This window comes from Cebus imitator, unplaced genomic scaffold, assembly GCF_001604975.1.
Source record: "Cebus imitator isolate Cc_AM_T3 unplaced genomic scaffold, Cebus_imitator-1.0 Scaffold480, whole genome shotgun sequence".
Taxonomy (NCBI): Eukaryota; Metazoa; Chordata; class Mammalia; order Primates; family Cebidae; genus Cebus; species Cebus imitator.
Genome location: NW_016107795.1, coordinates 1421782 through 1434416, shown reverse-complemented (window position 1 = coordinate 1434416; position 12635 = coordinate 1421782). Strand labels below are relative to the sequence as shown.

The 12635-nt window shown below is 33.8% G+C and overlaps 1 protein-coding gene across 6 annotated transcripts in view; it reads right to left on the bottom strand.

Moving 5' to 3' along the window:
* ANKRD17 (ankyrin repeat domain 17) overlaps positions 1-12635 on the bottom strand; it is a 178125-nt gene that overhangs the window by 95215 nt on the left and 70275 nt on the right. For all 6 annotated transcript variants that reach the window (XM_017512944.2, XM_017512950.1, XM_017512945.2 and 3 more), the window contains exon 2: positions 5630-5783. In XM_017512944.2, coding sequence (XP_017368433.1) covers positions 5630-5783 — 154 coding nt within the window. The remainder of the gene's footprint in view (positions 1-5629; positions 5784-12635) is intronic.

Genomic DNA, 12635 nt, shown 5'->3' with positions numbered 1-12635 from the left:
CAAGCAGAAATTCTGGAGCTCAAAAATGCAATAGGCATACTGAATAATGCATTAGAGTCCTTCAATAGCAGAATTGATCAAGCAGAAGAATCAGTGAGCTTATAGACAGGCTATTTGAAAATACATAGTCAAAGGAGACAAAAAAAGAAAAGAATAAAAAAGAATGAAGCATGCCTACAAGATCTGGAAAACAGCCTTCAAAATGGCAAATCTAAGAGTTACTGGCCTTAAAAAGGAGATAAAGAAAGAGATAAGAGCAGAAAGTTAATAGGAATAGTAAAGGGTTACTAACAGAGAACTTCCCAAACCTATAGAAAGATATCAATATTTAAGTACACAAAGGTTACAGAACACCAAATAGATTTAGGCACTTAAATATCAAACTTCCAAAGGTAAAGGAGGTGAGGATCCTAAAAGCAGAAAGACAAAAGACACAAATAACATACAATGGGGCTCCAATATGTCTAGCAGCAGACTTTTCAGTGGAAACCTTACAGCTTAGGGGACAGTGGCGTGACATATTTTAAGTGCTGAAGGCAAAAAAAAATTTATCCTACAATAGAACATCTGGCAAATACATCCCTTAAACATGAAGGAGAAAGAGGAACTTTCCCAGGCAAACAAAAGCTGGGAGATTTCATCATCGCCACCTCTGTCCTACAAGAAACACTAAAGAGATTTCTTTAATCAGAAAGAAAAGAATGTTAATGAACAATAAGAAATCATCTGAAGGTTACAAAACTGACTGATAATAAATATTAAGTACACAGAATATTATAACACTGTAACTGTGGTGTGTTAACAAATCTTAAGTAGAAATACTAAAAGATTAACCAATCAAAAATAGTAACTATGACAACTTTTCAAGACATATGCAGCACAATAAAAGTTAAAAAGTAGAGGGATAAACTTAAGATAGAGTCATTGGTTTTCTTTTAGCTTGTTAAATTTGCTTATGGAAGCAGTTTTAGGTTGTTATCAGCTTAAAATAATGGATTATAAGACAGTATTTGCAAGCCTCATGGTAACCTCAAATGAAAAAACATACAATGGATACAAAAAATAAAAACGAAGAAATTAAAACATACCATCAGAGAAAATCACTTCCATTAAAAGGCAGGAAGAGAAGAAGGAAGATAACACTACAAAACAACCAGAAAACAAATAACAAATGACAGGAATAAGTCCTTACTTATCAAAAACAACATTGAACATAATGGACTTAAAGGACTATAACCAAAAAACATACAGAGGCTGAATGAATAAAAGGTAAGATCCAATGACCTGTCGCCTACAAGAAACACACTTTACCTATAAAGATACACACAGAGTGAAAATAAAGTGATTGAAAAAGATATTCCATGCCACTGGAAACCAAAAAAGAGCAAAAATAGCTATACTTAACATTACACAAAATAGATTTCAACACAAAAATACAAAGACAAAGAAGATCATTATATAATCATATAATCATAAAGGGGTCAATTAAGCAAAAGTATATAACAGTTTTAAATACATATACCCCCAACACTGGAACACTAAGCAGCTATACAAAGCAAATACTAGAGCTAAAGGGAAAGACAGATCCCCAATATAAGAATAGCTGTAGACTTCAACATTCCACTTTCAGCATTAGACAGATCTTTCACACAGAAAATCAACAAAAAAAATGGACTTAGAAAGATGGCAGAGAGGATACAGGGCTAATGTGCAGCTCCCACTCGGATGGGCAGAATAGCAAGTGGAGACTCATACCACAAACTCTGGTTCTAAGAAACATGGCAGGAATGTTACCAGAAAAACCAAAAGAATTCACAGATTATTTGAAAGAAGTGGCACACTGCTGCAAATTCCACGAGACAATCAAAAAACTGTGAATTCCCAAAGTATGAAAGGGGGGAAACCTGTCTCCAAACACACATATCCACTGGGGGATCTGAAAATCCAGATCACAAGAGAAGGATTTAACCTCACCTATAACTAAAATGAACATAGGGAGCTGCATGAAATATGAAGGTAGAAGCAGCAGTAGGAAGAGTCTTGTAGGTACTCCCAGTCTCCAGCTCGAGCCGAGGTATGCCATCCCTGACTGCATCTAATAGGGGACCTCAGGGAAGGCAGCCAGCAGAATTAGCGAGGGGTCACAGGGTGAAAAAAGCTTCCAAATGAATTCTGTAATAATTTCATCTGGGCACAAACTTTCTTCAGTAGAACCCAGGGGGCAAATGGGAATCCTCCCTAAATCATTCTATGAAGCCAGTATCATTACTCTAATACCAAAACAACTGAAAGAATGAATGAATGAACAAAAGAAAGAAAACTACCAACCAATATCCCTGAGAAAAAAAGAAAAGAAAAGAAAGAATACTACACACCAATATCCCTGATGAACATAGATGCAAAAATCCTTAAGAAAATATTAGTTAACAGAATCCAACAGTATAGCAAAAAGATAATATACCTTGATCAAGAGAGTTTCATACCAGGAATGCAGGGACGGTTTAACACCTGCAAGTCAATAAATGTGATATATTACATAAAGGGAATTAAAAACAAAAATCATATAATCATCTCAATGATGCAGAAAAAGCATTTGATAAAATCCAGCATCCCTTTATGATTAAAACCTTTAGCAAAATTGGCATAGAAGGGACATATCTCAAGGTAATAAAAGCTGTCTATGACAAACCAACAGCTAACATTATAGGGAATGGAAAAAAGTTGAAAGCATTCCCCCTGAGAACTGGAACAAGATAAGGATGCCCAGCTTCACTACTTCTTTCTATTCAACAAAGTACTGCAAGTCCTAGCCAGAGCAATGAGACAAGAGAAAGAAACGACAGACAAACAGATTAGAAAGGAAGAACTCAAATTATCCTAACTTGCAGATAATATAATCTTATATTTGGAAAAACCTAAAGACTCCACGAAAAAACCTATTAAAACTGATAAATTCAGTAGAATTGCAGGAAACAATTCAACATACAAAATTCAGTACCATGTCTATATTCCAAGAACCAACAATCTGAAAAACAAATCAAGAAAGTAATGCCATTTACAATAACTACAAACAAAATACCCAGGAATTAACTTAAAGAAGTGAAAGATCTCTGCAATGGAAACTATCAAACACTGATGCAAAAATTGAAGAGGACACAAAAAAATGGGAAAATATTCCATGTTCACGGGTTGGAAGCATCAATATCGTTAAAATGTACATACTACCCAAAGCAACCTACAGATTCAATACAATTCCTATCAAAATACTAATGAAATTCTACACAGAAACAGAAAAAGCAATCTATATTAGTTTGTTTTCACACTGCTATAAATAAATACTCAAGACTGGGTAATTTATAAAGAACAGAGGTTTAATTGACTCACAGTTTCACATGGCTGGGGAAGCCTAAGGAAACTTACAATCATGGCAGTAAGGCAAAGAGGAATCAAGAACCTTCTAAATATGGCAGCAGGAGAGAGAAGTGTGAGGAGTCAAGGGATAAGAGCTCCTTATCAAACCATTAGATCTCATGAGAACTCATTCACTATTACAAGAACAGCATGGGGGAAACTGTCCCCATAATCCAATCACCTCCTACTGGACTCCTCCCTTGACACAAGGGGATAATAAGGATTACAATTCAAGGTGAGATTTGGGTGGGGACACAAGCCAAACCATATCACAATCCTAAAATTTTCATGGAACCTCAAAAGATCCAGAATAGCCAAAGGTATCCTGAGCAAAAAGAACAAGACTAGAAAGAATCACGTTACCTGATTTCAAATTATACTACAGAGTTACAGTAATCAAAATGACATGATTGTGGGATAAAAGTACACATAGAGACCACTAGAATACAATAGAAAACCCAGAAACAAATCCATACATCTATAGCAAACTCATGTTTGACAAAGTTGCCAAGAATATCCAGTGGAGAAAGGAAAGTCTCTTCAATAAATGGTGCTGGAAAAGCTGGATATCCACATGCAAAAGAATGAAACTAGATCTCAATCTCTCGTCATATACAAAAATAGAATCAAAATGGATTCAAGACTTAAACATAAGACCTCTATGATGAAAATACTAAAAGAAAACATTGGGGAAACTTTCCAGGACATTAGACTGGGAAAAGATTTCTTGAGTAATCCCATGAAAGCAAGGGCTCCTAAGGCAAATATGGACAAGTGGGATCACATCAAGTTAAAAAGCTTCTGTATAGCAAAGGAAACAATTAACAAAGTGAAGTGACAACCACAGAACAGATGAAAATATTTGGAAACTACTCAACTGACTATGAATTAATAACCAGAATATATAAGAAGCTCAAATAGGAAAAAAAAATCTAATAATCTGATCCAAAAAGGGCAAAAGGTTTGAACTGACATTTCTCAAAAGACATATAAATGGCAAAGAAGCATATGAAAAGGTATCAACATCTTTGATCATCAGAAAAATGCAAATCAAAACTACAATGAGATATCATTTCACACCATTTAAAATTATTTTTATCCAAAAGACAGGCAATGATAAATGCTGGACAGGATGTGGAGAAAAGGGAAACCTCATACACTATTGGTGAGAATGTAAATTAATACAACCAATATGGAGAACCGTTTGGAGGTCCCTCCCAAAACTAGTAATAGAGCTACCATATAACGCAGCAATCCCACTCCTAGGTGTATACCCAAAAGAAAGAAAATCAGTATACTGAAGAGGTATCTGCATTCCCATGTTAACTGCAGCACTATTCACAATAGCCAAGATAGAGAGTAGAAGGATGATTACCAGAGGCTGCGGAGGGTAGTTGGGGCACTGGGGGCAGGGAAGTGGGGATGGTTAATGACTACAAAAAAAATGGTTAGAAAAATGAATAAGACCTAGTATGTGCTAGCACAACAAGGTGGCTTATTGTCAAAAATAATTTAATTGTACATTTAGAAATAACTAAAAGAGTATAATTGGGTTGTTTGTAACACAAGGGATAAACGCTTGAGGTTATGGATAGCCCTTTTACCCTGATGTGATTATTATGCATTGTATGCCTGTATCAAAATATCTCACGTATCTCATAAATACTTACACCTACTATGTACCCACAAAAATAAAAAATTAAATTAACACCAACAAAAATCATAAAAATGTGAAAAACTTGGCATTAAATAGGCCTCAAAAGGACACTTATTTACATTAGGAGAGCTGAAACAAGAATGTAGAGCATCACTTTGTTCAACTTCTGCTGGGAACATGCATGTAAGGTGATTCAAATTTTTCACTGCTTTACACATGCCTATGAAGGACTGCTAGTACTGATTTTGAAGTTAAAATGCATTTTTACAGGTAGGCAAATTCACAAATACAGAATTCACAAATAATCAAACTCAAATGAAAAAAAAATCTCTACCTATAAGGTCAACTATAGCATGTGGATTTTATTCTGGTAATGAAAATTATAATATGCTTTGGTAAAATGTTCCAGGTAATTCTCTAGAAACTAACCAATTAACCTTTAAGAATACTATCATTCTAAATACCCAGTATCATTCACTTATAACAACAAGAGCTTTTATTACATTGATGTGCAAACTTTATAGATAATAAGGTGGTCTTATTACTATGTATAGTACATACCTGCAGCTTCTAGTAAAGCTTCCAGTCTAGCCTGTGTTTCTGGATCTACTGTCCTGAGGTCTGCACCATCAGCAGTACCTGATAAGAGCAACTTGGAAGCTGTTTCCAGCATTGGATTTTCCAAATCATCCTGATCCAAAATGAAAGACTCCACCTATAAAACAAATGCAAAAAGACAGAAGGGAGAAATGAACAGCGAAAGGAAAAGAGAGGAGAAAAATAAAAAGAAAGCAGGGGAGGGAAAAAATATGTTAATATAATTATCAATGGTAAATACAATGCAGCCCTAAAAAGTTCAACATGACATAGATAAGCCTGTTGCTTAACTAAAGACAATTATATTTGTGGAAGAATTCAAAACTTTCTTATTCATATGAAGTCTAATTTTCTTTACTAACATTCTTTTCTATTTTAATTTGGTTATTAGGTATATGTAGGGTTATGAGTATAATGCTTACGTAGTGAAAACTAACTAAATCAGCAATTTTTAAATGTTTTGCTTTCAGGACCAAATGAAGAATTAAGTATAAAATATCAATATCAAAAAAATCACATCCATTAATATCACCACTGATTCCATCAAAAAGTCTTTAAGTACCGGAAAGCTGTCAAGCCTAGGCAAATAAGTTCCAAAATTCTAATTTGTGCTTGAAAGCTTAACTTTATCATTGGCAATAAGTATTGTTTTCCTTAAAGTGACAGACTCACTTAAAACATTTTTAGGAGTATTTGCCAAATATCCAGGTTTGATAACTGTAGTTTTTCAGTTGTACTTTACAGTAAAAATGACATTTCATGGGGGAAAAAGGCTAACTTGCCTCACATCTAAAAAAATAGCAGTTATTTTTCCTCCATACAACACCATAATTTTTGTATGCAGCAGAAGTGCTTTGGTTCCACATACTAATATTGAAAGAACATGCACTCAAAAGGGGAGTTTTCATAAAATTAATAATTTTATCACTTCATCAAGGACATTCTTAAAGTTAAACTAGCATTTCATTTTATTTTAACTTCAAGCATGTGGCGGTGAAGAATACAATCATATTAGTACAGTTTGGTTCCATGGCCTCCGGGTCCAGAAGTTTTACTCACCACTGTTTTTGTACCATCATTGTAAATGTCAACATAGTAAAAAAGACAAGTAACATTTCAGTACTATGATAAAAATAGTTTTGACCTCATGGACACCTTGAAATGGTCTCTGGGACTTTTAGGGGTCTATTTACTATGTTAAGAAATACTGATATAAGTATAGCAGATTCAATTATAAGAAATCTAAAGAATTAGAAAATAACAGACTCCTAAGACAGGGGTAAAGTTTTATTTTGCTATTCCGTATCACAGTGCTACTTATAATCAGGTAGTAAAACATATTCTTTTCTGCTTACTGATAAAAATTGATAATTATGATATGAAATATGGCTATTTAATATGATCAGAGTTAATTTATTTCACAAATCTAAGCTACTACTAACACTGCAGTAACTAAAATAGGTGTAAAATTATCCAACAGACTGGAATACAATCATGCTCATGCCTAGTATCCCGAAGGTCAATAATAAAAAAGACAACTCAAGGAATAAATCCTTAACGATCGTAACCTCAGAAATAATACTGTTCCATCTTGAAAAGGCAACTATCAAGTAACCAGGAATACTGTTCTAATTAATTAAAACATTTAATACTAAATGTTAAATCTGGGAAGAAATAATATAAGTTTCTCTCCAAAGTTCCTTTAAACTAAAGTAGTTTAACATAAAATAACATTTGAGATTTCAAATATTTTATACACAAATAAACATGTACCACCAGGCCTGGATAATTTTAAGTTATCTTTAAAGGTAGTTGCAAAAGTATGAGAAAGCAAGAATCTTAAATAATGACTAAAGTACTATACTTTAGGAAGTGAATTTTTGGGCATAGCAAGCTGTGATTCAAAATTATAGCAGTAAAAATGTTTTCCTATTGTTAAACAAAAGTCCAGAAGATGAGTCTTTCTAAACAAAAGGGTGTTTCCTAATGAAATTTTCTAATCTCTGAAATGTGTTAAAATATTTACAATTATTTCAATTTAATAAGAGGAGACAAAAGCAAATAAAATAAATTTATGAAAATAAATAGGTAAAATGAACACATGAAATACCATAATACAATGTTTTAAATGAATATTTTAGAAAGTAAAAAAACCTCAAAGAGCAGTATATAGTTAACTGATAAATCAAAGGTAGAGATCAGAGGTGCTAAAGATGTTCAAAGGAGACACTGCATGCATAAAGAATAATATAAAGAATTTTGATCAAAATAACTGATTTGTATAAGAGGAGAGAAAGAAGGAATATGGACTGGCAAGTATAAAATTTCTCTATGACAGAAACACACAGGGTTTTACTACAGGGAAAGACAGGTTAGAAGCTGGAGAATAGAAGGTATCAAATTTCAATCGGAAGCGACTGTCTTACACAAAGTCCCCTACACAGCAGTGTATCATAACTAGCCTGGTGAAAATGTACTAAGAAAATTGCATTTCCATGCCTTAATGAGATATACTAAATACAGAAACATTTACTTTCTTACTGACTTTAAACTTCTCCATAAAAGTTATGTTATTCTTAGGCCCACTATTCTCACTATATTGCAAAACTCAGTAATTTAAAAAACTGTGAATTCAAATGACTATGCAATTCTTATAGAGAGGGAGGGTTATGAAGATGACAGAAAAGAACAGGAATGGATATTTATTATTTCCTCTCCATCCCTCATTTATGATTAATGAAGAAGGAGCTATTTCAAGGACACTACTAAAATCTGAAGGCCTAGGTACCAGAATTGCTTTAGCTGCTACCTGTGTGACCTAGCCAAGTCTCTCTTTCTCAGCCATGTATCAATTCTAATTTTTTTTCACAGATTTATCACACACGAATATTATATAAAGAGTCTTTCTAAGCTCTTTAAAAACAAATACTTTTTTTGGTTTAGTCATGTACACCCAGCAACTAGAGTGTGCCTAACTCACTGTCAGGATTCAAGTGACTACTGAATAAATAACAATCTGTAAAGAAGGTGAAATTTACCAGATGATTTTGGGATTCTTCCTTTTCAGATTCTAAAAGGCTCTAGTGTATTTGGAGAAGGAGGGAGGGGGTAATCACAATAAATACATCTAAAGGTATACTTTATAGATCTTGAGAATCTTACATTAGGTAGCAGGTGGTGTAAATGCTATCTTCGTTGATTTATTACACACATTTATTGCAAACATTCTATGTGTAAAAAATACTGTTTAATACTATGGGAGATACAGAAATGTGTGATACCAGCCTTGCTATGTAGGAACTTATTTCTTTAATGAGTGTGTGTAAAAATGAACCATAATATAGGGTAGAAAGTGCATAAGGAAATGAGAAAGAAAAAGAGGTATAAAAGTACAGGGAGGAAAAAGAGAATTTCCTACTTTAATGCCAGTTCCTCTCTTTCCAAGTGGAAAGAGCTTGTGTTACAAGACAAGTGAAGAAAGACTGACATAAAGAGATGTAATATGGTAAACACACAAAAGTAAGTATTCCTTTATTAAATTATGGGCATTCGCGTCTCTACCATCCCAAGTCCCCAGCTGAGACAGTTCAGATTAAAAACTAAAATGAATTTTCTCTTTGAAACCTACCTCATTTTTATTATATTATTCTACAGAAAAAAAAAAATCATTTTGAATCACAACCAACTTTTGAAACAAAACAAACATTAAAAATGGTCCAAATAAGAAATTAAAATAAGTATTTGAGTCGGGCGCAGTGACTCACACCTGTAATCCCAGCACTTTGGGAGGCTGAGACAGGTGAATGACCTGAGGTTGGGAATTCAAGACCAGCCTGGCCAACATGGTGAAATCCTGTCTCTACTAAAAATATAAAAATTAGTGAGGCATGCTGGTGCGCACCTGTAATCCCAGCTACTTGGAAGGCTGAGGCAAGAGAATCAATTGAACTTGGGAGACGAAGGTTGCAGTGAGCCAAGACCGAGCCACTGCACTCCAACCTGGGTGACAGAGCGAGGCTCCATTTCAAAAAAATAAATAAATAAATAAATAAATAATTTTTTAAGTATTTGAAAATATTTTATTTAAATGAAATATGTAAGTAACTTCCATGAAGAGAGAAGACAAAGAAATGTCCTTACTAAATATATTCTCAAGGGAGCAAAAAGCTATCAAAGTTACAATTTGCCTTTTTGAAAAGTTGTATTAAAGTGGTTTGAATGTGTTGTTTTGACCAGCTGGATATTTTATGAAATGATGTTTATGCATAAAGAACCATCAAAATGCAAGAGGCTAAGAAATCACCAGGTTCAATTCAATGTTATAGATGAAAAAAACAAACACAAGGACCTTTATTTAAATAGTAGATTTTTAAATATCTAGCACCAAAAGACCAGTTATCCAATTAACTAATTCAATATACTTTCCACCAGGAAATTCAATGCTGGAATAATAAGGGATTGAACTTTCACAATGCTCTGGGAAAGCTGACTTTAAAATCGGCATTTAAGGATCAGGCTATTAACAACCTGAACCCATTGTTTAATTTACTAAAAGTGAACAACCAAGCCTAATATGCTCCCAATTTTTGCAACATAAAACACACAGCACCTCCTATAAAGAAATCTTGTCCCCCTCCCCCCCCAATAAACAATAATCTGACAGAACTTTTAGAACTGTAAATAACTTCCAGCATACGGAAATTAGTAGTAAGGCAAATACAGGAACAAGATAAATCAATGTTCTGTAATGTAAAGGCACTATTAACATTTTGGATCAGATAATTCTTTGTTGTTAGGGGTTGTCTTGTGTAATTCAGGATGTTAAGCAGCAACCCTGGCCTATACTCACTAAATGGCAGTAGCAACACTCCTTCAGGTTGTGACAACCAAAAACGTCTCCAGTCATTGCTAAATGTTCCCTTACAAGAGAAAATAAAAAACAACAACAATAATCATGAAGGAGAAAGAGGTTGAGAATTACTGTGTTGAATATAAGCCAAAAAGACAAATCTAAAATTTGAATCATTTTACAGCAAAACTGACCATTTTCTTCAAGTAAGTAGAATGGGAGCAAAAAATCTTTTTTGAATACAATAAGAACCGTTCAAAATTAAAGACGCTTGAGATATATAACCAGCAAAATAATAGGTCTTACTTAAATCATATTCAAGCAGGACAAATGTAAAAACAGTATTTTTGAGACAAGAAATCTGAATACAAATTAAGTGTTAGATAATATAAAGGAATGACTCCAGCTATGTAAGAAAATATCCTTATTTTTCAGACATGCATACTAAAGTATGTAGAAATAGTGTTGGAAATTTGTCATCAAATACTTAAAGAAAACAAGCTGCATGGCAAATTCTTGAAAATATTGCACCTGAGACATAGATATGTAGAGGATATTTTTGTTTTGTCTTGTTTTGTTTTTTGAGACAGGGTCTCACTCTGGTCCCCCAGGCTGGAGTGTAGTGACAGAATCTCAGTTCACTGCAACCTCTGCTTCCTGGGTTCAAGTGACTCTCCCACCTCAGCCTCCGGAGTAGCTGGAATTACAGGCACATGCCACCATGCCCAACTAAGTTTTGTATATTTTGGTACAGATGAGGTTTCACCATGTTGGCCAGGATGGTCTCAAACTCCTCACCTCAAGTGATCCGCCCACCTTGACCTCCCAAAGCTCTGGGATTACAGGCGTCACTCACTGTATCTGGCCTATAGAGGTTTTATTATAGAAGTCTCTATACTTTTACGCATGTTAAGTCCTTTTAATTTCTAAAGACTAAAAGGTGATATTTCACTATGGAGGTTGCTTTTATTTTAACAGAACAACTATTATTTAACAGTGCTATTACTTAGATTTCTAAGATAATTAAAATTCTTTTTCACTTTCTCCCCAAAGTAAGCCTGACTTAATAAAAACAATAATGAAAACCAAGGTCTTTTAACAATGGCCAGAGCTGAATGAATTTGCTTGTCATTAATGGTAATTCAAATCCTTCTACATTCAAAACACAAAGTCACAGAGAAATTTGGTAATGCGGGATCATTCGGACCAACTGTGATCATTAGCATTACATTTCAAACTACTCCTCAAAATAGAAATATCGCTGCCATAGGAGAGAAGAGTGGTTCATTCTGTAGTTTAATAAACTGTTATTTATTCCAAAGGGTAAGAAAATTAGTATATTTTAAATAACTGGATACCATACATACAAACTCCATTCAACTAAACAAATATCTACAAATTACATACTGACTGCAAAGCAGTAGGCTACTCATTGGATTATACAAATACAAAAATGATTTTGTTATGATCAATACCTTTCATAAATATACAACAGAGAAAGGCAATTCTATGTAAAAGTAACTATCAAACAAGTTTGAAAGAAGTACTAAACAGGTACTAATAGAGTGATTATACAGAGAAACGAGAAAACAATTATGAATTTGAGTGCTAAAAGCAATGATGCTTCAGGAAGATGGCGCCTTTCAATACTGTGCTTTGTTCAGAATGTATATTGTAAGCTACTGAAGGATTTAAGCATTAAGGCAAGTAACCAGTAAAAGGAAGGTAATCAGAGACCATGTTACCGATAGTTTTAGATAGATGTGACACCAGAGACAAAACAACCAATTAGGAACATACTTAAGTACATCAAATGCATTACGTGAGGTGAAGATGGAAAAAAGGGTCAGTCTCTAGGGATAAACATGCTTTATAAAAATAAAATGCTGGCAATCCCAAGTTTAGGCTTCTTTATATTCAACACTAACCCCATCCCACATCTGACGTTTTCCAGAAGAAAAAAAACAGTAATAAATAAGAAACATTTATTATTGTTTTTGTTGTTCTGGAAAATACCCTGTCTCTTTATCACTGAATCTCAAAAGCTGGTAATCTGATTTTAAACCAGTAATCTACATTTCAAAATAGGTGTTCTAGATCTTGATTATATTATAAAAGCAC